The sequence below is a fragment of the Lissotriton helveticus genome, chromosome 10 (assembly GCF_964261635.1).
Source record: "Lissotriton helveticus chromosome 10, aLisHel1.1, whole genome shotgun sequence".
Classification (NCBI taxonomy): domain Eukaryota; kingdom Metazoa; phylum Chordata; class Amphibia; order Caudata; family Salamandridae; genus Lissotriton; species Lissotriton helveticus.
In genome coordinates this window covers 825,465,666-825,490,875 of record NC_136071.1, presented here as the reverse complement: position 1 = coordinate 825,490,875, position 25,210 = coordinate 825,465,666, and the positions used below count along the sequence as shown (strand labels likewise).

At 38.8% G+C, this 25,210-nt stretch overlaps 1 protein-coding gene across 1 annotated transcript in view; it reads left to right on the top strand.

The window, feature by feature from the left end:
* The window catches only part of GPR158 (G protein-coupled receptor 158), a 1,439,213-nt gene that overhangs the window by 823,124 nt on the left and 590,879 nt on the right, over nucleotides 1-25,210 (top strand). Inside the window, exon 5 of the mRNA XM_078664368.1 lies at nucleotides 9,157-9,225. Coding sequence (XP_078520494.1) covers nucleotides 9,157-9,225 — 69 coding nt within the window. The remainder of the gene's footprint in view (nucleotides 1-9,156; nucleotides 9,226-25,210) is intronic.

Sequence of the window (25,210 nt, the reverse complement as noted above, 5' to 3'; positions counted from 1 at the left end):
TTAGGGAGGTGAATGTTTGAGAATCGGAGGCAGCTCATGTTCACATACCTTTTGGGACCTTGCTGAGCCGATTCATGTAACAGCAAGTGGAATGAATGAATGGTGGAGATTGTTTAATCCTGCACACAACACGAAAAGGACCAGGACTATGCCTAAACCTTATATTGCGATCTCCATGTTGATGAAAATATTGAGGAAACTCGTGGGTGGGTTCTGAGTCTGAGGAGCCAACCCAATAGGAGCTACTTTTGAATAGACACCCTACCTTTATTGCTGATTTGAAATTGTGGGAGACATCAAGTCTTTTCCTGAAAAAGGTGGTTAGATCACTAAAACTCACCGAAACGCATTGATTCTGATTTATTAAAAGCACTTAATCGACTCAGCCTTGGTTAAATAATAGATCTTTTCACAACAGTGGTTTGACCAATGATTTTTTGCTCAATTAGTCTGTGGAAATGACAAACAATTTATGTCTATGGTATTCTCCCATTGTAATAACATGTAATTTTACTGTTGGTTTTTGTAATAATTTATTTAATTCTTGAATAACTCTGGTGTGTTTTTTTGTATTTGGATACTGAACAATGTGTCTTGCACATATTTATTGTGATAATAAATGTATTTTATATATGATATTTTGAACCATTTTTTTAAAGAATAAAACCATATACTGGATTATGCAATTAATTGGTATTTCTTGGTAATATTGGTTCACTTTGGGATGAATAGTGTATGATTTGTAATCAGACTTCTTTTAACACATTCAAAGGGAAAGTGTTTAAATTTGATAGGATTGATGTTCACCAATGCTGGAAACGTGCCTAGACAAGATAAAAAAATGGAGTGCTTCACCTGCATGTAAATAAAAATGACTTTTAAAGTACTTAGAGACACTTGATTGAGGAATATCGCCTGTGATACCTATGCTTAGCCAAATAAATGATCAGTGACAAGGCCTCATATGTTCACTGGTATGACCACTGGGATACGATGTTGGAAGTTGCATTATTATTTGCATTTCTGACTGCCTCTAGATAGAGGGTGGAACTACAGTGGCCTCTAAATTTTTGCCACTGTAGTTTCACCTAATAAATAGCCAATGCTTCAACTGCCACCATACAGAATTGTGCATACAACTGATCATATGAGGCCTGAACCTTGATTTGATGCAAAAATGAGATCAAAATCAGGCAAAGTGTTGCTGAGTTCTTACTTTTTATGTTTTGAGTTTCAGATAGCGCGAACTAGACCCAAAGATATCGGGTTTCATTGCACTTTACATAGCAACAGTTTTGTTACACAATTTTTATTAGGCACGGGGAGATTAAGTGATTTGCCAAGGATCACAGGAAGTTGAGCGTTGTTGCCAAGATTCAAACCTGGTTCCCCCACTTCGATGTCGACGGCTCTAGCCGTAAGGCTACATCCTCTCCCTTGCAAAAGGATCTTACACACCTCATCCTTATCCCCCTTTTCTTGTCCGTCTTTCTTTCTTCCTCATCTCCGAATTTGTCTGTGTCTTTCTGCTCTCTTTTGGTCTTTCCCCTCATTAAGTCCACCATCTTGTCAGCTCCTCTTATATTTATAATCAACTAAATCCTGTTTAGAAAAAGCTACAACTTTGTATTTTGTACTGGGTGAGAATGAGAACCGTGTTACCATTTCCAATAGTATATATATTTGACTGAAGTGATTTAACTGATTTCCAAAATCGCAATGCTGAGGGACACCGTATCACTAGCATTGAATGTCTCATAATTGTTGGTAACTGCATTTCCTCATTACAGAAAAAGAACGAGCAAGGGGGAAATGTTGAGCCCAAAATAACATCTCCCTTGAGTTGGTCTTAATTTGGAAAGAACCCCCAATTAACATCTGCAACATGACGCATTGGTTATATTTGATCACCCAAAACTTTGCAAATGACTTAGATAATGATGCTAGGTATTTAGATAATAAAATATTCCAGAAAATTAGAAGGGTGGCTACCCAAATAGATTGATATGGACAGCATATATTAAAATCTTATAAAAGAGTTACATTTTGTTTATAAAAGATAGAATGGGGGTGTCATTCAAAATCATATGGTTAATTCATCTGAGCTACCTTCAGTGAGGTCTTTCAGAAATGACCCTGAAAGTTGTGATATAGATAACAACCCCCAATTGGTGGTGTTCTGAGGATGTGGGGATGGAATAATAACCAGGGTAAATTTTTAGGAAGCACCTGTAGAAATATAAAAATAAGTACCGCAGCTTCAATAAAGGGTACTCACATTACTGAATGAACGGTGAGACTCAAAGAGCCAGCGGCTAACCTTTTCCATTTTTTTTAGTTCTTCTCAGTCAAACTGCAGAGAGTGGGAACAAGCATCTATGCAACTGTATGGTGTTGTAAAAATTGACTATAATTAGATTGTGAGGGAAAGACAGGCGAGGGAAGCTGGGATTTTTCTCCAATGCTTTTTTTAGTTGCTCATTGGAGCATGTGTGTTAGTCAACCTATCTAATTGTATTCAGATTTCTAGAGGGGGAAAGTGTAATAAATGAATTAATCTCTCATTACTCCTACAAATGTCCTCATGCTTGAAGGATGAATAACTGAACTTAATCTTGTATTTATCAAAAACTATGGGCAATCAAATGTAAAATGTTTAAAGTAACATCCCTGTGTTGGTGATCAAGACCCAAACAAATACAAATATTTTACACAGTGCGCAGGGCCGTAGTCAGAATATCAAACTGGAATATGCCAATAAATAACCTATGCTAAAAAATATCTGTGCATTACTGCAATTCGACTTGCGTTTATTGTATTCCATAATTTGAGGCCCTGATTTCAAATTGTGAAGGTCTGACCTCTGTGTTTGATCTGGTTGAATGCTCTGTGGGTAATTCAATGTGGAGATGTGGAGCAAACCATCCTGTTAGGAATGTAGCGGGTGGGTCTTTGTAGACAAATTAGACCTTGTCCCAATATGCCATGTGGAGTACTTTAAAGCTGATGCTGACATCTACCTGGAGAAATATACAGGCTGCTTTTATGTGGTCATTCCACCGAGGCATATGTTTGCATCCTTTCAATTCACTTTTTGTCAGTCCAGTACAAATAGTGCAGTAATAATTTGGTATTACAATCACTAAGCCTCTCCTCAACTCCACACAGAGCAAAGCTCATGAGAGCTGCATAGACATTGAATACGAGCAACAGCTCTCCATCAAAATTGACTTCTAGTTTTCTTACTTTCAGGGTAGTTTAATGTGATGCTCCTAGGCTATATGGCTATTCAAATGGTAGAACCTTGATTTCTGTTCTGCCAACCACCAATGGTAAGTTGATGCTCTTGGAGCTAGGCCAAAGGTCTCATGTAATCATAAAGAGTATTCAGGATAGCGATGAGCCTTGTAGTATTCCACATGATATTGTGTGGTAGGATGATCCCATTAATCGTGTTTGACCTTTCTAGCTGCAGTTGGACAGGAAGGATTGAATCAGTCTAGAAATTCAAGCCCATTTGTTATGTATTTCTAGTAAGATACAGTGGTCCAGGGTATGAAAAACATCTGCGAGGTCAAGAAGAGTGAGGGCTGAGTTATTTGTTTCGAGGGATGTAAATCGTACTTCATGGGTGTGAGCAAAAGGGGATTGGTGCCCCTTGCAGGCGGAAACCCCAACAGTTGAGCATGCAATATGTGGTTTTATTTGTCATCTTTCAGCTGTTTACTTGGTCATCTTTTAACACTATCAATGCTACAGCAATTCATCCTCTGTGCTGCAGATCCTTGAATTCCATTGTTCATGACGAGCTCAGCTCGTCATGAGCACACAAGCAGTGTACTGCATGGAAGGGGTTAAGTTCTTGCTTGGGAAGTGATTATTGGAAATTTGACAGTAGTTTGATAGCACTTTGGGTACCACATATGTGGTTTCATAGAGAGGATGTGAGAATGTCTCTGGATCATCTCAAAGAAGAAAGAAGGCTTAGAGCATGAGATTGAAGCCCTCCTCCACAGATGTTACTCAAGCAGAACAGAAACGGGGTTCCTGGAAGATTTGACCCTTTTGATTTTCTTGAGCTAGGTGTGACATATACCCCTTTTCATTGGGGCGAAAGTGGTGAATGAGAACTCAGAGGTGGAGAGATGCAGCAGAAGGTGAAAGTAAAATACTGCAGGAGATAAGTTCACATTTTAAAATTTTGGATTTGAAGGACAATATGAGGTGTGCTGTCTCTGAGGGTTAGCTTGCAGTCGATATTAAAAAGGTCCCTGTGTTTAGTTTGATACCTTGCTGAAGTGTTTGACTAAGGGGGTCTGCTTAGTTTTCTTCACAGTTATGTGCCGATTTATTCTCTGTACTTGTTTTCCCTTCACTCAGGTAACTTGTATTTCTACCTTGGTGAACTTTTCACCTCCATATACAATTTGGTGTCGTCTTTTCCTTCTTCCTTTCAAAATTCTTTCTCTTTTGCATTTTTTGTGCCTGAACTGAGGAATATGTCTTGTATCTTGGTCTTTCTTGGTCCACTTTCCTAAGCATAGGAAGTTTTTGCTATTCTCTTCTTTTTGATTTCTTTCTTTTTGCCTGTCTTTCATCTTCTCACATTTCAGTCTTCCCTCTTCCCTCTACCTTACCAACATTTTCCTTCGATTACTTACCAATTTAACAACTTCATATATTTACACTGTTGATGTTTTCTGATGGAGAGTATTGATAAAACTGCGTTATACATTAAATCAAATTAATTAAAGGATGGGAAGTCCACAATGGTTTAGTCAATGCCGCTGTTCTGCAGCAATGCTATTCAAAATGCACTTTCAGTTTGGTTTTAAACGTGAACATTTACCATCTAGGACCTTCATTACCAGAGAATGAGCTATTTACCACACATTCATGAAATGTCATTACCAGGTAGCATGACCTCCTATTCGGAGTGTTCAACATGAAAAATTAGGCAAAACATGCAGATTCCGTATTTAACACACCAAATTCTGCATGTTCTGCCTTTTTTCTGAGCCTTTTCCCCAAGGAATTCTGCCAGTATTGGCATGTAGCAGTCTACTTGGAAAACTGAAGAGGTGTGATAATTATCACACTGATGGGATTAGAATTTAATCCTGAATTTGTGATGAGGGTCGATAACTTAAATGACCAAAACCACAAAACCAAAACCATTGCATGTGCAATGTAATAGCCAGATTGGCTCAGTAATCCATTCATTTGCAAATGATTGTGAAACAAATATGGTGTTTCCAGTTCAAATTTATATTTGAGAGTGTTTCCTCATTTCTAGGCACAAAAATCTTTTGCATGAATCTGTACATTATTTCACACAGAGAATTGATATTTATATTTCGTAAATTGGCATGGATATCCGGGCAAACACAAGGTTTCAAGGGCATTTTAGTGCTAATACTGTTTAATTTGTGCATTTTAGGTTTAGCCGCATTGAATCGCATACTTAGTGGTTGACTGCACAAGTTGAGCCATGGATCAGACTCCAATGGTTTTGATTAGGAGGAAAATTGAATTTGAAAGTAATGCAACAGCGGGAGAAACAGAGTGGTTTTAAAAAGGGTTGGTCTTGGTTCCATCACTTTGGGTAGGCACAAGCTGCTCCGTTAAGCTTTGACTTCATTGAAGCATGGGGGCATGGCAACAAGGGAATACTGTTCAAAAAACGTATTTTTTTTGTTTAGGTTTTACTTAGTTAAAACCATAACAATTTTACATAAGACAACATCCTACACTGGAAAATTTAAAAACAATTTAACATATTACAGAATAAAAATCAGGCTGTATAAAAAATAACAAATATAAAAATCAGTGTGTAACACGTGACAACTTCACTCATACTTCCTTGTTTTTCTCGCTGAGCATGCTAAAATACCAATAACGTGCATTTATGATAAAAGTAATCATTTGGGATGTCAGTCTAATTATTTACTTCCAACCTGGCTATGGGTTACATCTGTAAATCTCTTAGTCCCTTAACTAACAAAATTGTACTGGCAATACTACAGAAAGGGGTCCACTTTCTTAATTCAGACAAGGGAATACTGATATTAGTAGCCCTCCAGCTCCATACATGCCACCTATGACAGCCATACTTTACAGGGCTTTTACATGTCAGTGCTAAGGTCCTCATTACCAGCTGGCCTTCACAAAATGTAATAATTATCACCTATCATGAGATTTTAGTGAATTTTGCATGGATTTGATGCTTACTGCAACAAATTTGCATGCTCCGGTGAATACCGGTCATTTTCTGACCTGCGATATTTACCACACAACTCATAAATCCGATATGTCTGGTAACAGGAGTTCCTGCCCACATGGGAACTTAAGGACCCACTGGGTATGTGGGCATAAGATTTTCAATCTGCTACCATGATTTGAGGTAGAAATGTCAATCTGTACTATTATGCCCATGTATGGAGTATAGTGTAGTGTCTCCACTGCAGACAGAGGACATTTCTGGATGCTCCGTGTATTGCGTCTTCTCAAAGTGGGAATGGGAGGTGCTCAAGGTGCAGATTTCATAGCATCTCTCTTTGACTCTTTGAACAGGGGAGACATAAGAACCTGTGATTGCCATAGCCCTGGGATACCACTGAGAACAACATTTCCACATATTCAATATAAAGATCTCATTTCCATTTGCTTTTCTAATATGACACATGGAAATTGTCTTAGTTAATGTGCATATGCAGAAGATACTCCTTTTTCAACTACATATGTAGACCCAAGCATGAACAAACTATTTCGCTGTGATGCTACAACATTGTGATACTGTCCAATTGGCACAGTTGGCATAAGATCAAATGATACAAATCGTTGTGGAACCGGAACACATTGACTAAACTGCAAAACAAGAGTGAGTTGAGGAGGAACACATGTATTGCTCTAAAGTTCAATTAAGTACCTATGCATTTATTTGCTTCCTTAATTTAAGAAGTTAGTGTGTTTTTATAAAACTGAAATGTGGGTTGCTCTGTGATGGGGCAACCAACCATTGCCCCTTTATCCCTGTTACTTGTCAAAGCCTTGCAGTTCACGGAGGTGTGTCCACATCTGGAGTAAATCAGCCTGCTGCTATATAGTATATAAGATTATTTTCCTAAATATAGTACCCTACGAATTTGAAAACTCCTATTTTGTGTGTGTCCCTTAGACACATTCATCATGCTGGTTTCATCTTATAACTGGATTTTCTTTGTTCTTTCCCTTTTTTTGAATGCCTATTGTTTATTTTAAGGGCACAAAGCTTTAGGTCTGCTTGGCCTCAACATGCTACGTGTAGGACACGTGGCTATTAAGTATTCCCTCAGGGTTTTGGATGGACATGTCTGTAGTGTATATCAGACTGCATGCAAATTAATAGAGCACGTAAAGTAGAACACGTGATGCACACAAGTCTACCAAGTCCCCTGATTCAGTACAATTAATTCTTATGTTCTTGCTCTTCAAGGGAGCACAGCTGGCAAAAGGGAGGAGTTTTCCTTGTAAAGTCTTGATTCATGCTCACTCCTCTTCTTCTCAATTGTTTGGTTACTTGATCTACAGTACGGTTAGAATTTCTTCTCCATCACAGTGATATTATTTCCAAGGTGGGTACAGTGTTTGATGCATCTTAATTGTTGCTGGTTATAAGTGAGTTATTGATACACATTGCTCTTTTATTTTTTCAATTAAGAATGTGTGTGCTGGTCTTACCCTTTGTGTACTTGATGGTTGCTTTGATTCATACAGGACGGATTCCACGTTGTGCATGTTACACACATTTGAAGGTTTGAGAATGCTGACTTATCGCACCATTTTCTCCAGTGCGGGACCTGGTAATATATGGAGGTGATTTCATAGGATATGCTAGCATTGCAGGCTACATGTGTTCGAACATGTTTATTTGCTTTTGTGCTTGATCCTATGGATGGCTACGTTTTTTGGGGATTTTTGAGGAGGTGGCTTTTCCTTTCATTGTAGTTGCAATTCATCTCACAAAGAAGCAGAGGTCTGGTGGTAGGTGAGGATGCTGGAGCAAGTGTCCTGTCTGTTACCTTCTTATGTACCTATGTTAGTGGAAATTATCGGTCTCTTCTTGAAAGTTTCTATGCTCATGTAAAGCCTACTAGCTAGAGATATATGATTCTTGGAGTCCCAGGAGGCTCCTGAGATTTAAATTAAAGAGGTAATGTCAACACTATTTGGAAAATGCTAACCTGGGTCTCAACTGTCCTGACTGGTGTAAGATCACTCCGTTGTGTCACCGTGTTGATGGTTTTCTCTCATTTTGAAGCCTTTACCATTAGTTGGCAATGGTCCTAGTATCAATCCTGGCGTTTGAGAAGGTGATGTGTCGCTATATTTCAGGCATGGTTGCTTTCTTGTCATTCTCTTCTTTGGTCTGTCTATGCGTGGATGCTTAAAAGTTCCCTTAGTTGGAGCTTTATAGATATTTTACAGCATTCTCCCTGATGGTTCAGTTTATGTCTCCCCAGCTGCATAGGCTTGCAATTATGTTGTTCCCACATTTCTGTACTGTTGTAGCCAGGGTCCTCTGTTATGGAATATTCTTAATTAAGAATAGGAGGTGATCAGGAAAAGGGGCACGGGGTAATACCGCTTTTATGTGTGGGGACTCTTCACTAATCAGAGACCATCAGTGACTTGTCAAAGTTGGGACAAGCCACTCTTTCTCCTTTGATGGGTAATGGTTTCAGCATTTCTATTTTTGCTCTCTGTCTCTTTTCTCTTTCGTTTCTCTTTTTACCTTTCTCTTTCTCGTTCTATATATCTTTCTCTCTGTTTGTCACATGCTCTTTGTCTCTTTCTCTGCCTGTCTCTCTTTTTCTATATTTCCCGTTTCTCTTGTTGGGCTTTGATAAACATCATAAACCATTCCGTGGTAGGTATCACAATATAAAGTATACGGGAGGTGGAGGGACTTATTTAAAAAAACAAAATTGTGACCCACTGCACTGTGAAATAAGGGCTGTGCGGAGTAAGACATTGTAGCTAGATTGTGAGAAAGAGAATTTTTTTATTTAAATAAGTTTTAGGATGCATAATATTTTATTGGGATTATTGTAAGTATTTCTCTGTAGTACATTAATTAATTTATATTTACTGAGCATAATGTGCTTTTATTTTCAGAGTGTCAGAGCATCAGGACTTGTTCTGCTGGAGACAGTGCTTTTTGGATCCCTTCTACTCTATTTTCCAGTAAGTTATACAATATTTGTATTTGTAACGCTGCAATTTGGCCGAGAAGCATCACATCTGATTACTCACAGTCTACTAAGCTTTCCAAAATATGCTAAAAATAAGAACACGGCAACTTGGCAATGGGAATGTGAATTAAGTGGGAAATCTCATAACAAACAAGCGAGCCGTGAGGGAGTTCTGCGGCTGCTTTGGTTAATTAAAAACTGCTCACTACAGCGTTTGAAAAAATGACACATCTAGTCTACTACGAGACAAAAATGCTGCAATGTGTGACAGTGCATTGAAGGATTGTTGGTTTGATTTCAAACATTAGTAAGCTGTAGGACGGATTGGCCTTGTTAATTCAAGCTCAAGTGTTAGTGGGTAACCTGCAGGATTCCATCATGGAACCAAATGCCCAAAACATATCAACTAACATACTAACAATCCAGTCCTTTCACGAGATATGGCTGCAAATTCCAAACAATTTTTTGAAAACAGATTCAGATTTTTTTAAAGTAACTTTTGTGTTATCCTATTTCATTTCAAAATCACCTTATGCATTGGGTCAAAGAACGACATGCATAATGAATATTATTAAGGAAGGTTGCAATTTGTGATTGCCTACAAACACAATGGATGGTGACCTGCAAGAATCAGCAGACCATCATTCCATGGAATTATTTGTTTTAAGCAGCTCTTGTTCCATAGAGGAACCAGTGCTACTTTTACAAAACATACACCAGAGAGGAGCAGACAGTGGTCTCCTGGACAAGTGCCAGCTGTGCCCGATGTAGCCAGCCAACACATTGCATAAAGGCAAAGGGGTCCCAAGGAGACCCCTTACTACTTGTGAATCAGTTGCCATCTCCTCTGAGGTATTGGTAATGCATCAATGGTTTGCGAGCGGAATTGAGGTTGCAGACCATTGATACATTGCAAACTGAATCGCAATTTGGAAGTAACGCCCCATTTACACCCCAAAAAATTTACAATTTGGTATGGGTTGCAAAACTCAATTTAGGAGTCATAAAAACATTTTACATTTGCAAATGGCATTTTGCAGTCTCAACCTCAACCCCAATGATTTTGTGACTCACAGAGTTCACAAATGGACAATACCATGGTTTATCTAGTCTACTTTCACTGCGATTTTCACATTCAGCGTAACTGTGAGGAGGTACTGCATAATCCGGGATGCAGTGTTGTCGTGCATAGACTTAATTTACTAAAAAGAATTAATGTAATTCCATGAAGCAAATAAATCATAACTAAAGTACTTCTTGGAACAACCATGAGATGTAAGAAATGGTGTTTCATTTTCAGGTTTATCATAAATGTTATGTCTTAGAAAGGGATGCAGAACTTTTAGCTTGAAATTAATTTAATCTGTTTTGAGTTTTTTGATTATGTGAATTTCTGTACTTCATGGGCTTGATTATTCCCCTTTTCCAACAATGTGTTGCTGTCTGCTATTTGTTGTTTTCTGCAAAAAGTCTTTTGATTTCTTGTAGATGTTTCAGATTAAATATTTGGGTAGTTTCAATATAAAGCACCAGAAAATCACAACTACATTAGGCTTCTACTAAGCTTATTTCTTTATAGGTAGATTTCATCTTCTCCAAAAATGATTAGAATGTTCCTAATTTACATTCCATATGGAGTAGTACCAGCCTTAAGACACTGTAGTTTTGTTCGTCTTTGTTTTTTCTTTAACCTTTGGAGTTTTTAAGAGTCTTTTATGGTGACACAGCTAATGTTCTTTTGAGAAAAACTGGAGTGTGGGGTGGGGTTTAAGCAATTTTTTGTATAATATCCTTTGAGTAACTGAGTGGGCCTCTTTCAGATGTTTCTCCATGGTTGAGGTGATAACTATGGGAGAATCCAAAAGGATGGATTAGCAAATCCAAAATACTACAAACAAATTGCAGGGCTGCATAAGTAGAACCTTGCACTCACTGCTTAATTGGCAAAGGAAACATTTTGGGACTCAAACATTTACTCAAAAGCTTGAAGCTAGGACTGCTGAATGTCCACCTTTTGCATCTTTCATCTACTACCACACACTCTCTACTCCATTATCTCACTCTTGCAGGTTCTTTTTCACCTCAGATTTTTTCCCTTTGTCACTGTTTTTCTGTTCTCCTCTTGTATTCACCTTTTTTTTACTATTCTCTCTCTTGTTCTGGGTCAAAGTCTGATGATGGATATGTCCTCCACCTGCAACCACTTGCTGAAATTCATCACTGCTTGTAACCAAGAATGTATTCCCTTATAAAGCTGGATAGGCTTGGTAATACAATTCAGAAAAAAGACCCCGCCTGGGCTACACATCTGAAGTCATCAATTAAACATATACATTAGAAAACATCGTTTAGAATGCTGTGTTCGCTTAATGATATTAGACTAATAACTTTATTATAGCTTCAATATTATGTTAATGTACTTCAGTTGGAATAGCAATAGGGAAATTTGCTTATATCAAAACAATACCAAATTCAGCTTCTTATCTATGCAAGTGTTGTCAACTGATAAATTAGATGGTAAGGGTTGGGGATAAGCATTAGTACTTCTATGGAAACAGATATGTCCAGAGGCTATGTAGAAGAGCTACAATTCTGTGTTTGAATCGCATTGTACCAACTTCTTCAAAGCAAAATTCTTGGTACCTAATTTTTTTACTTTTATCCCAGTTTTCTTTTCAGGCAACATATCCTGTAATGGGTTATTTGGGCCCACTTTGTCCCCCCATCAGGTGTGGTCCCTTCTGTAATGTGGATTGTACCAATGTACATCATATGCAGATGTGATCACTAAGGGTTTCTCCCTCATTTAGTGTTCTTATTTAAATGAGAAAAGCCTTTGCACTGTGTTACGGACACAGGCGTTAGAATGTCGGAGGAGCAAAAGTGACAAATATATGCAAGTTGTATTTTCTGTGTCTGAAAGGATGAAAAGGGTTATTGAAGAGCGGGAGAAAAAGAAGATTTGGAAGAGAAAAGAGATGAAGAGAAACAGAAAAAAAGAGTATAAGTGAGAAGGATTAAAAATGACAGAGGTAATAGAGGAGAAGATGGTGGAATAGAATGGTGGAATGGAGCGAGAAACTAAAAGGTGAAGCAAGGATGACCTGGATCAAACTAAGGACCTTTCTTAGAGTTTGAAAGATGAGTACTCTGTCACAAATCTAACAAGTGTCCTGTCCGCACCCATACTATTACTAGCTTTTGAGCTTTGTAATACAGAGGATGGGATATGCGTCATTTTTTGACAACGTTTGCCATCCAACAAACTCTAAATAAGGCCCTAAGACATTTGTGAACATGACTTCCATAAGGCTGACTATACATAGGTATAGTAAGATTGCTGTGCTAGTTAAAGATTTATGGATGGTTGGATATCTGTAGCTACGTTCATTAGTGGTTGCTCTAATAGCTGTAAGGACATCCATAAGGACTGCTATCAAAGCATTTTAAAGATTGACCTTTTAGTGAGGGGGATTCGTGATGTGGTGAAGGACTGTTTAATGCTGACCATGTGATATGAATCTGTTGAAAATTAATGTGCTGATTAGCAAGATCAGGACTGGTTCGTCTGGTGTGGGATTTATGCAATATCTGGTAGCCTTGAACAGAGATTTGCTTTTGTTGTATATTTCATGACAGGTGATATGTAATACCTGGTTTTTATATTTGATTATGGCAAAAAGAAAGATTTTTTAAATGCAAGTGCATTTTATTGATGCTATGAACCATTTGTTACCTGTCATTTATTGCGGACATGAATATCACCTTACACTTCCTTACCTGTAGCAACATAATTAACGATAGCTCTTCTGCTCACAAACTTAACAACTTATCTTTCGTGATGGCTGCTATTTTATTATTTACACTGGGTGTATCCGTAGAAAATTAAATATTTGATCAAGAGGGTTGAAAGCCCTTCCCTAACAATAACAACCACATTCCTTGTCAGTGTGAATCACAAAAGTCACTAAATTAACCTGTGCTTAACACTCTGGTAACTTGGCACAGAAGCAGTAAGGTTTAACTTAGAGGCACTGTGTTAAGTATTTATGCAGCACTTAAACATTAATAAAGTGAAAACTTAGCACAAGAAAAATCTCACACAATCTAATTTAGAAGAATAGAGAACATTCTAATTAATCAAATTAAATCCAATCAGTAGAACCAGAGATAAGCAATTTTAATGTTTTTAGGCAAAATAGCACCAAAAAGCAGAAAGCGCTGTTTGTATCTGGTTGTACTAGACAGAGACAAAGTCACAAGTTCAGGCTGGCCACGGTGGAGAGCAGGAATGTTACAGGGATCAGGTTAAACCCACTGGAAAAGTTATGTTCTCAAAGTCTGGTGTGCAAAGTTCAAAACTTCAAGATTTCACAGGAGGAGCTCAAGCCAGCTAGGTATCCAGGACCTGAGGAAGCACCCCTTCAGCATCAGGTTCTCACTCCAGCAGTGGCCCTCAGGGCTCAGACAGATGTAGTTGCAGGTACAGGCAGGGCTGGTTGCAGCAAGTCAGTTGGGAAGTTGCAGGGAGGTCTCTTGAGCTTGTGGGATCACTGTAGCTTAGGACACCAGGTCAGCTAAATCAGTCACTGAGATTAGCCTGGGATGAAGTGGGCAGGCCCAGTCTTCCTTCTAAGAGAGCAGGACAGGCCTAAAGGAGGGTAGTCCTCGGAAGAACAAGGCAGGCCTCAAGCAGAAAGGCAGACTTCTGATAGCAGCAGGGAAGTCTTCTGAAGAACAAGGCAGGCCTCAAGCAGTAGACAGTTCTCTGAGGAACAAGGCAGGCCTCAAGTAGTAACACAGCAATGTCCACATTTTATCGATTGAACTTATGAGTGGCTTCGGAGGTCTAATAATTATATCTGGTGCCACCCTTTAAATTGGGGGCAAAGTTTTGCTCACCCCCACATCTGGATCTGGAAAATTATTTCCTTTCCTTGTCTTTGGCTTCCAAGGATCCAAGGTGTCTACGGTGACAAAAGGCTGGCATCACCTTCCTTTGTGAGAATGCTGAAGGCAGACCTTTGCAACGTAAGTGTAGCAGGGCATGCCTATGCCCCTCCCATCCTGGCAGAATGACTCTCTTCTAGTCACACCCAGATCCTATTGTTCACTGTCTGGGCCCAATACAGTATCCTGATGGGGGAGCAAATGAAAGGGCCCAGGCAGGTGGAAACTCCTAAAAGACCACAGAGAGTTTAGGGCATGAAAATGCTAGCTTTCTAAAAGTATATTTTTCAAGATTATAATCTAAAATCTGATGTTACCAGTAAGGAGTATTTTAAATTACGTTTCAGTTGAGTTCAAACATGGTATTTCTACCTGTTCCTAATCAGAAGTTAGCACATATTAAATATAATAGGGTAACTCAATGTTATCCTATGGGAGCGGTAGACCGCACTGTAGTGAAAAACAAATTTGGGAGTTTTTCATCACCAGGACTTACAAACATGTAAAGTACATGGACAACATTTTAAATACAAAGCACCCTGCCCTTTGGGGTGGTAAGGCCTACCTTTGGGGTGACATACACAATAAAAAGAAGGTTCAGGCCTGGCAAAATGTTTAATTTGGCAGTTTAAAACTGCACACAGGCTGCAGTGGGAGGAATGAGATATGTTTTAAAGGGCTACTTAAGTGGGTGGCACAATAAGTGCTGCAGGCCCACTAATACCATTTAATTTACAGGCCCAAGGTACATGTATTACCACTTGTCTAGGCACTTATAAGTAAATTAACCAACACATTTGGTGTAAGCCAAATGTACCATGTTTAAAGGAGAGAGCACAAGCATTTTAGCACTGGTTAGCAGTGGTAATGTGCGCAGTCCTAATGCCAAAAAAAACGAAATTTAGAGAACAGGATGGGTGAAGGCATAGCATTTGGAGGTGGCCCTGAAGAGACGATCATTAGAAACGTGACTCACTCCCAAGTACATTTTTTTTTAATGACTATAAAGTAGTTTTCAGTGCTACAAAAATAGGGCTAAGTAAAATAAATGCAAGGGCACAGAAGTTGAGGGTGGTTTACAAAAAGCAAACAATAAATCTCAAATTATATATTTGGTTTAAATTGCGTTACTTCTTTTGCAAATCGTTTTGAACTGAATAAAATCTAGTGAAGTGTTGAACTTTGTAAAAGAGTATCATTTCCTGCTCATAGATTTTCTGTCAGACGGAACCTGAATATGAGATGAAAAAGACATGAGTAATGAAATTGTCAGCTCCACCAAGACCTGCAGTTTATTTTCAAGCATGTCCCGCTGTCAAAATATAAAGCATAAAATAGGTTCATTTTTCCGAGCTTTGTCACAGAGGCACTACAAATACTTTTGATTTTATATAAGTTGGTTGTTAGAAAGAAAACTTGGTGTGCATGAGCAACACAGGAAAAACGAAGAAATTCCTGGGAAATGCAGCATGCAGTGTGACTCATTCCACTGCGTCAGTAAAACACGACTATATAATTGATTTAAACTCCAATGGTAAAATTAATTAGTGATGTCTTAGTGGGTTGTAGGGGGTAGAGCAAGATATGTACAGAAAATTGTATAGAATTCTCCATAGTTTTTTAAAGAACAAGTTCACGCATTTTTTCCATTTAATTAATCACCTTTTATGAATGGCACGTAGTAATGATATTCCTAAGGTGTTCCATAAAATATGTTAGCACTGAAATGTAGTGTAATGCTGACATTTCTGCTTGCTTACATTGTAGCTTTGTCAGAATAATTTCGAAACAAATCCACATTAGATGCGTGCATGTAACACAATTCGCTGTATTGCACTGGTTTTGGGCATTGCACCACAATCTAGAAATCTTGATTGCTAATTGGATAGCATTTTTTATTTATGAATTTACTCAGTATCTGAGCATATGCAACAAACCAAGTCCAAACAAGTTTGTGTAAATATTTGTCTCATCTTTTTTTATATGTAGTGAAAAAATATATACGTACAGCAGGATTACATAAACTGTTTTAGTACTTACTTGAAGACCACTCTCCGAATTGGACCTGGGGAATGCTTGAGCATTGACCTTCCTCCACCTTTCCCTGTCTTTCAAAACAGTAGATCATAATATTCTGTTTCTTTGGTTTGCAAAATTGATGTGGCAGCAATTTAGGGCCCGATTCCGTTTCCTCTAGGAAAGCCCTCTGTACGACTTGGATCTGGAGGGCATTCCAAGCGAGACGTGCCTGAACTAGCGAATACGATGATGCTGTATGCTTCCGGACTTGTTTCACTCATGCTCCCATTGAACTTCATGGGAGCCAGTGTACAGACGTGTACACAGGCTCCCATAGCAGAAAAGGGGTGGGTGGGGCCAAGCGTACACCCTGTGGTGGGCACCCCATGGTACCCGCCACACTGTGCATGGCTGGATCGGGGGGACCCATGGGTACACCCCCGTGACAGATTCAGAGTGCCCCGGGTGATGGGGGGCGTGCTACAGCCCCACAAAGTACGCTTCCAACAGCCGTTTGTCTCGCTGAGACAGAGGCAAAGCGGCTGTCCGGATCGTGCATCATACTCGCTCAGTCGGAATCCGGCTCTATTGCTCAGCACGTTTCGTCTACGTACGGGTCGTACGGACAGGTTCGGGTCCCGGAAACAATTCGGTCGGCGCGTATGCAAACTTCGCATCGTACTTGGTTGTTAGGACCTGTGTACGATTTGATCGTAAACAAGGGCTATAAATTGAATCCGGTAAAGCCAAATCTGATTCGAAGGCCTTCCGAGCGAGATTGGAATCGATCCCTTAGTGTTTAAGGTCATTTCAAACAAATTACACCATCCAGATGAAATTAGAGTATTTCTTCACTGGGACTACATACTTCTACTTTGGTATGTCTCACAGAATAGCATTAACACCTTTGCCAACTTGTCTCCTGTACCACCCTTTCTGGGTTCTCATAATATTCTGTACATGCATGCTAATACCAATCAGATCCACATTATATGTTGATCCTATAGAAAATATGTAATATCTGAGGATCTGGGCTATTGCTACAATGTCTTATGCAGTGGCCACCTTCATCCATCTTCCTAATCGACTGGTTACACTGGGCACAGCACATCAATATTGGAGAACCTACAATTCAGCTCAGCATGGCACATTTGAAGTCTGTGTGATTTGATACTGTGTTCTACCTGAGTTACTGTACCAGATACACTCTGTTTTGTGTGCATGTTGTGTGTGGCAGTGTGCATGCTTCTTTCCTGTGGATCTGAGCATGAATGTGCATATGAGTTGGATGATTGGGATTGTGTATCTGGCAAACTGGAATTTAGAAACGTGTTAAGTGCAGTTCATGAGTGAAAGATTAATTCTGAAATTTAAGGTTCGAACAGCACCATTATTTCTTTGCATACTGCATGAAACTGTTGAAATGTACCATGCGTTTGTTAACTGTTTACTACAAAATCGGCATACTGTAGCCCACTTCATACTGGTCATTTAGCAATAGGCCTTTGAGTGTAACAAGTGGTGCAAACTACAGTAGGTACCAAATTCATAAGGAGAGCATATCCAGAGTAAACATACAGAATGAGTTGTGCATATGACCCCATGGGCTATGCATACATTCATGGGAGGTGTTTTGTGACATACACAGCAGACTGAGCGTGTCTACCGGGAAGCAGTGGCTCATTGTCTTATCTGCAACCAATAGAACTAAGGCTAACAAATAGCTTCAATGTTTAACACTGTTATCAGAATATAGCAGCAATAGCTTGTCTAAGCTTGCCAGTGTAAACAAAGAGAAAGCTAGATATGTAACTGGCATGTTACAAGTCATCTTTGTGCCTAATAAAAGGGCTAATATTTTTGAAACATTGATAGTCCCCTTTGGTTCTAATTAAAGCATCACTATCAACTGAGGTCGGTAGTGATGTGACTGGGCCCAATTATGATCTTTACAGGGAGTCACAGGTAAATCTACTGTTTTGTTGAGCATGTCTGAAAGGGACCAAACTTTGACTAAAGCTGTAGTTGTATTTATGAACAGATTTTGCCCAGTAGATCTTTCTTCACAAATTGATGTTAAACTGTGTTCATTTTATATCAGAAAAGAAATGCTTCTTAAAGAAGTTGTATTGTGTATAGATTCAACAAAGATAGTAAGAGTAGGAAATTTCAAGGTACAGTGTACCCTCTCCAAAGGAATTCATAACACAACAATAGTAAAGTGAACCTAAACGATCTATGGAGAGCCTTGAAATCTAGTATAGAATCTTCCTTTCTTACGACATGGTACTCTTACCTACCATAGGTGGCATGCATCCACTCTGGGTTGCCTCCTGATTCAGAAAAGGCATTGTACCTCGCCAAGTTAACTCCAATGGATCCATGTCATCAACAGAATGCAGTCTTATAAGGAGGAGGATTGGGTGGGATATGAAGAAATAGGTGGGGTCCAAAAGAGATTAAAATTACCTGCAGGCTAACATAGTATTCCTATATTAAGGTTGCCTGAGTAAGATTCAAAAGGAAAAGGAGAGACCTGAAAAAATAATATTGATTCCTTTGTTTACTGTTCCAGACACTACAAAGGGGCCTGGATGGGTATATGGCCTTCTTCGGGCCTAAAAAGTCACAATTTCTATTGTCTTTCTTGAAGTGGTTTCTGTATATTTTCTACATGTCCTACCTTGGGTGTAATTTCCTACTGTATAAGTAATGGTATAAGTAATGTCATATGCAAGGCTATAATCAGTGCATGGAGGAGGCACAATTTATAGTTAATCAAGAATCACAAGCGGGGTGAGAACACTGTGTACGGAGTTGCGCGACATAGACATTTATAGGTGGTGTGTCAAGTTAAAATGTAACTTTTCCCTAACCTTAGTTTTTTCCTTGGAATCAATATACACACATATATATATATATATATATATATATATATATATATATATATATATATATATATATATATATATATATATATATATATTATTTTTTCCTTGGAAACCTGGAATAAGAAACGAATATACACTCAGCAATGGCTGCCCCACTCTACCCCATGCATCATAAAAAGCACAATCAATTAATTTGACACAAGGATGGTCCCACATATATTTCTAAAAAACTTATGTCTGTTAAAACTTACGTTATGAATAACGTTATGCCCATTCAGGGCGTGATAACATCTGATCATATACTTGAGATTGACCGCCTGTGCACTATGTAAATTGTGAACTGTCTTTGGGGACTCATGAAAAAGTTTCAATGAGCCTCATGTTTTTAAGGCACTAGGCGCCACCATATGATAACACACATCATAAGATACCGGCGAATAGGATTGATGTTATTGTGAATAATAATGAGTTACCTGGATTGATGTAATTTTGAGTAACAATGTAAACATGGTTTATACCATATATGAGAATCACACACTGGTACAAATGCAGCATGAATAGAGATCAGTATTATGCTCTTTACCATTATAAGATGGCTGCCACACAAGTATGAATGAAATGACGAATTCTGTGCCTTCTTTTATGTTGCTGTATATATATTTTTTCTGTTGACAACATGTGATACATGATTACGATGGCTGTGTTTAAATAACGGCCAATACAAACGCCAGCTTACACTGACGAAGGCGGCAACGCCGAAACGCGTCTGTAAGCTGACTCATCTGCAGAATAATTTCTGAAAATAAAACACTTGGCGAACTTACGCTGCACTGGCTTTGAGTGCTCTTTACTATTGGAAATCCGGAGAATTGGGGGATTCCTGTGTTGAAATATATATATATATATATATATATATATATATATATATATATATATATATATATATATATATATATATATATATATGTGTGTGTGTGTGTGTGTGTGTGTTCCAGTGAAGATACTACTTTATAGTTACTTATGTAATTGTGGGTGTGGTAGTGGCATTTATTAACCTGAGTGAAGCATTGGAAGAATAGGTAAATGTTATCCTATGGGAAATGCCAATGTGAAAAACTACACAATACTCAAGGCACACCTTTTTTTTCTGTTCAACTGCCTCGATTTAACTTTCTTGATAGAAAACGACCAGCAGAGGTCAGTAAAATACCAGAATCACTTTAGCATTCTCTAGATTCCAGTGATATGACCACCGAAGGCCCGAATTTTTTATTAAAAACAGAGTGTTGGGCTATACCATTTCCCACTGAAAGGCAATATTTCTCTCCATGTGTTCCCATACCTGGCGTGTCACGCAGTCACGCAGTTTGGTGCTTTCTTTCCACAATGAACAGTAGATGTTTCAGCACCCAGGCTAATGTGCTGCATAGCTAAATACATATAAGGGCCCAAAGGTGAGACCGATTGCATTGCAAATGCTTGTTTGAATTAGCTGTCCCCCTGCATCTTTCAGCTTTCTGCCAACAAGTGCAGAATGTGAAAAAATGATAAGTTTGAGCCACTGAGTTTGGTTTTCAGTAGACTTGACAAGTTGCGTCAGTCCTTGAGAAAACACAGGTTTCTTTTCCAAACACGAAACATTTTGTACAATTTCTAGAACCATTTCTCAGTCCAAGATTCTTCCAGGCATGCAACAGCTTTCTCTGTTGGTGGTCCATTTGTACTGTCCAGCCACACAGAAAACTTTCCTAGGTACAGGCAGACTTCTTGGCAGGACATTTAGGGGCATATGTATGAAAATCCCTGTTTGCGATTCATAAAATATTTATTTTTTTGAGAATCGCTATTTGAGAATTGCAAAACGGTATGTATTTAAAAAATCAAATTTTTTGCGATTTCTTAGTATTCCTTAATTGCGATTAGCAAATTGCGAAATCGCACTTAAGGAATACCTTCCCATTCCATTCTATGGGCCAGGAGGCCCATAGGAATGAATGGGAAGTCATTCTCAATTTGCGATTCACAATTTAAGAATCGCAAATTGAGAATAATTTCAAGGGTGCATCTCTCTAGTCCCATAGGTATGTGCACGAAACTGTAGCCATTTGTCCTCTAGGAAAATGCAAGACAGAGCACAAGACCACTGTCCCATTTAGACAGTCAGTACATATCCAGAGCTGAAGGAAAGCCTTTATTCTCCTGATATACATACAGAGTTGGTCAAGTAGCGTATTTTAATGTGTCATTGGTCCCAGGGCCTCTCTACTCCTGATACCTAGTCTTCCCATTCTTCCCACCCCTGATGCAGCCATGTTTCAAAGTAATACAGTGCTTTCCTGAGTTCGTGCTTTGTGGCCTTAGGACTTTCCCTGAGTTTGTAATTGTATTTATATAGTGCTTACTACCACTGATGTACTCAAATTCCAAAATGGTAAATCCCTGTTGCAGCTGGGCAGGGCTCGCTCCCGCTTCTCAGCTCAAACCTTCGCTCTCCCAATTAAGCCCACTGGGCTGTAAGTGGAATCCCCTCCATTGATCAAACTTGCCGCTAGGTCCTTCACATGCTCTTCTAAACTGCCACCCATATACCCTGAAAGGGGACATCTCATTTTTGGTAATGGAGCGACTAGCCCCAACTTCCTCTCTTTCCATTTCGAATTTGACTTCCTTTTTCTTCTGCTCAACATCGTGTTTCACTCTTTATTTCTCATTTCCTCATGAGAACGTAGATGAGTGAGCTCATATGAATGCAGAAATATCTCCCATCATCGTTCATCATGTAATAATTATAGGCGTTGTCTGGCTATTCTGTATAGTCAAATATAAGAGCTGCCTTTGTGCATAGTGCAGTGATCTGCTTATATGTTTATGAGGCAAACCCTCACATTGATGTAATCTTTATATATTTAAGTAGGCTTTTTATATAACAGTGCCCCTGGAGGTTGTGCTATATTCAGCATGTTGTACTTGCAGAGGAACATCCTCCAATCTATAGTTGATGTTATAATATTCAAGCTCATGGCCAGGCCTGCAATTTGTAAAACAGCAAACAAAACACATGAGTTAAGGTTGTATAACTCTTTAATGGACAGTTTGTCGAACTTCAAGCACACACACTTTTACATTCCTGTAAACGGTGTTGGGTAACATAAAAGGTGTTCTTAAATTAGAGCAGATTGGATTATTTATGTGGACATTAAAAGGTGTGTTTAAATTAGAGCAGTCAACATTTTCATCCAATGTTGCCTTTTGCACATACAAAATGTTCTAGTTTAACATTACCACAAGGATACACTGACACGTCAGTTCACTAGTTCACTGGTATTGACCATATTTTGCATGGTAAAAGATGTACATAAAAGAAACAGGCACTGGCAAGAATAGTAGGTTTAGTCTGGTGTTATTCTGCTAAGGCACGCAAACATAGCCATGCATATTTGTGCTGCAGTCTGCCTTGTTCTGTGCTTTCTATGTGTGTGGAATATTTTTATTTCATCAGGGGAAATAAAAAAACATCAGCAAAGATGATGAAGGACTTAATCTTTGTTACAGAAAAAGAGCAGAGATAGTTTGAATCCTTCAGGGGCCCTGGGAATGGATTTTCCGCTTGTACATACTGTAAAGCAGATGCGAGCTGCTCTTATTCTGTGCATCTTAATTTACTTTTCCTCCAGATTGAAGAGGCTAGTGCTCTTGAGCAACTATCCATTAGATGGTTTGATTATTTTTTCAGTAAGCAGTTCCAGACAACGTATGTGATGACATCATTATCATTTGTGATCTGGACTATTACAAAAAATACAAAAGTTTGGATTAGTGCATTGCCTCAAGCCAGGTAAAGTAAGGAGTTCCTTGTGACTCTCCTTCATGTTAAACATCTCTCTGGCACTGATGGCTGAGTTGCTGAGGAAGCACTGGATGCGTTTGAGTAACACTCAGCTATTATAATAATATTATATATTACATAAATAATTCATACCATGTATCTTTGTAAAGCATGTGTTCACCCAGAAGAGCCTTTTGGTGCAGAATAGCAGATGTATAAATGGCTAGAATTGATTGAGGGCAATCCCTCCCATGGTCCTGCTGCAAAAAAAGTAGGAGCATTGCTCAGTGGTGAGTTATCAAAGAGTATGACATTTAAAGAAGTCACAATGTAACTGGAGATTGCAAAACCATCTTACCGTTTCCAACAGCTTAGGAAAGGGTTACAATTATTTGTGTCATAGTTCACAGTAGGAACGTTTACCACAGCCGTTTGAATGTGTGTATGCCATCATCGATTACCACTTACAATAGTGATCTATCGATTGAAGGGAGATGGTTGTGTCTCCTCGATATGTCAAGACCCCACTGGCTACTAGTTATGTCTAGAGTATGATATATAATTATTACTCTGGCACATAAGATAATCCACGTTAGAGGCCAAATAGGCCTAAGAGCTTGCATGCTAGAGAGCAGGCCAACTTTTTCTGCAACTGAAAGCGCCATGCTGGAAGATAGCTCTGGAGGTGGGTGTGCCACAACAGGTGATGGTCCGGTTCCCTAGGACTCCTGAGGAAAACCATGGGACATATTACATATACTATATTATAAATAATACCAGCATTTGTAAAGCGCACTGCTACCTCTGGAGAGGTGTCCCGGCGCTGGGGGCCGCCGGGAAGATTAAGCGAGATATTGCCCAGAGTCACATGGTCCTGGGCTAACCTGCCGCCGGCGATCGAACCGTGAACCCCGTGGTCTGGAGTCAGGCACTCTGGCCGCTGCGCTACACCTCTTCCACAAAGAATGGATGTAAAGATACACCAGTTTATGAATATATCTTTTGGCTGCTTAGGCCTGTACTTGTATAGGGCACTACTCTCTGCTCACTTAAGTCAGTATCTTTCTAGAGACAAGTGATATACCCATGCACACAGAGGCAGTCATCGGGGATGCATGTCTGCATGTGCTAGAACTGATCAGTACCAGTATGCAGCAAACAATAAAAGAGAATAGTGCAGTAATTAATCCTGCATAAATGACTACTCATCTGGGAGAGCAATATTACTACAAGTAAAATGTCGCTACAACCTGGTGATATATCACACATACACACACGTTTTTACTGGATTTTTTGGAAAGCTTATGCTTCGCAGTCTCAAAAATGCTTCATGAACAATGAAAAAATATGTTTCTGTGGCTTCATAAGTTATGTAATAGTTTAATTTTTTATAACTTGAAAGCAAACAAAAAAAAGACTGACAGCATGGTGTGAAAAAGAAATTAACCTCAACACATATTTGTATAATTTTATGTTTAGAATGCATGACATTTAAATATAAAAAGCTGGACCATTTCCATAGAGGCATGCTCAGCTGAACACGCAAGGCCAAGAGGACTGCAGGGAGGAAAGCACAATGAGTCACAGAACCTTTTCACAAATATTGCAAGTTCAAATGAGTGACAGCTATTCAAGGTGAAAGAAGCCAATTTGAAAACTGCAATCGACGTTAAAATGTATAATGAAAATGTTAAATGGGTTCCATTGAGTGTTTCAGAAATCGCAGTGTTGCCAACATTCTAAAACATGCATTTTGCACACTTTGTGACCTGGTTCTTACTGAATTTCAGTGCACTTGACAGCTAATCAAAACATGGCAATACAATTACTTTCACTTGTACTCGTTATAGCTGCTTTATTATCTTCCGAGAATTCCAATTTGAACTCCTTCCCTTTATAGCGCGCTCCTACTGCAGCCTGCCATTTCTAAAATTAGATGAAAAATGTTAAGAGAATTTTGACACCCACCCGCCGCCATTTCTTCTCCTGTTCCAACAACGAAAAGCTGTTTCCAAAAGTGTATTCCTTGTTTTATATTCACAATAATGGTATACATCTATCCATGAGGCAGCAATAAATATTTGGTATACTTTTTGCCTGTTGAAAGTCAAAACGTAGCCACTAAATTAATTTTGATATTGTCTTCACATTGCTTAGCATCAGACAGGATAACGAAGCCAGTAGTAAGTAGGTCGTTGATTTTCCTCTCTATAAAAACTTTCTGCCACAATTTCCTACATAACTGATTAAAAAACTCAAGGATGCCTTATATTAAATTCTTTATTTGCTTT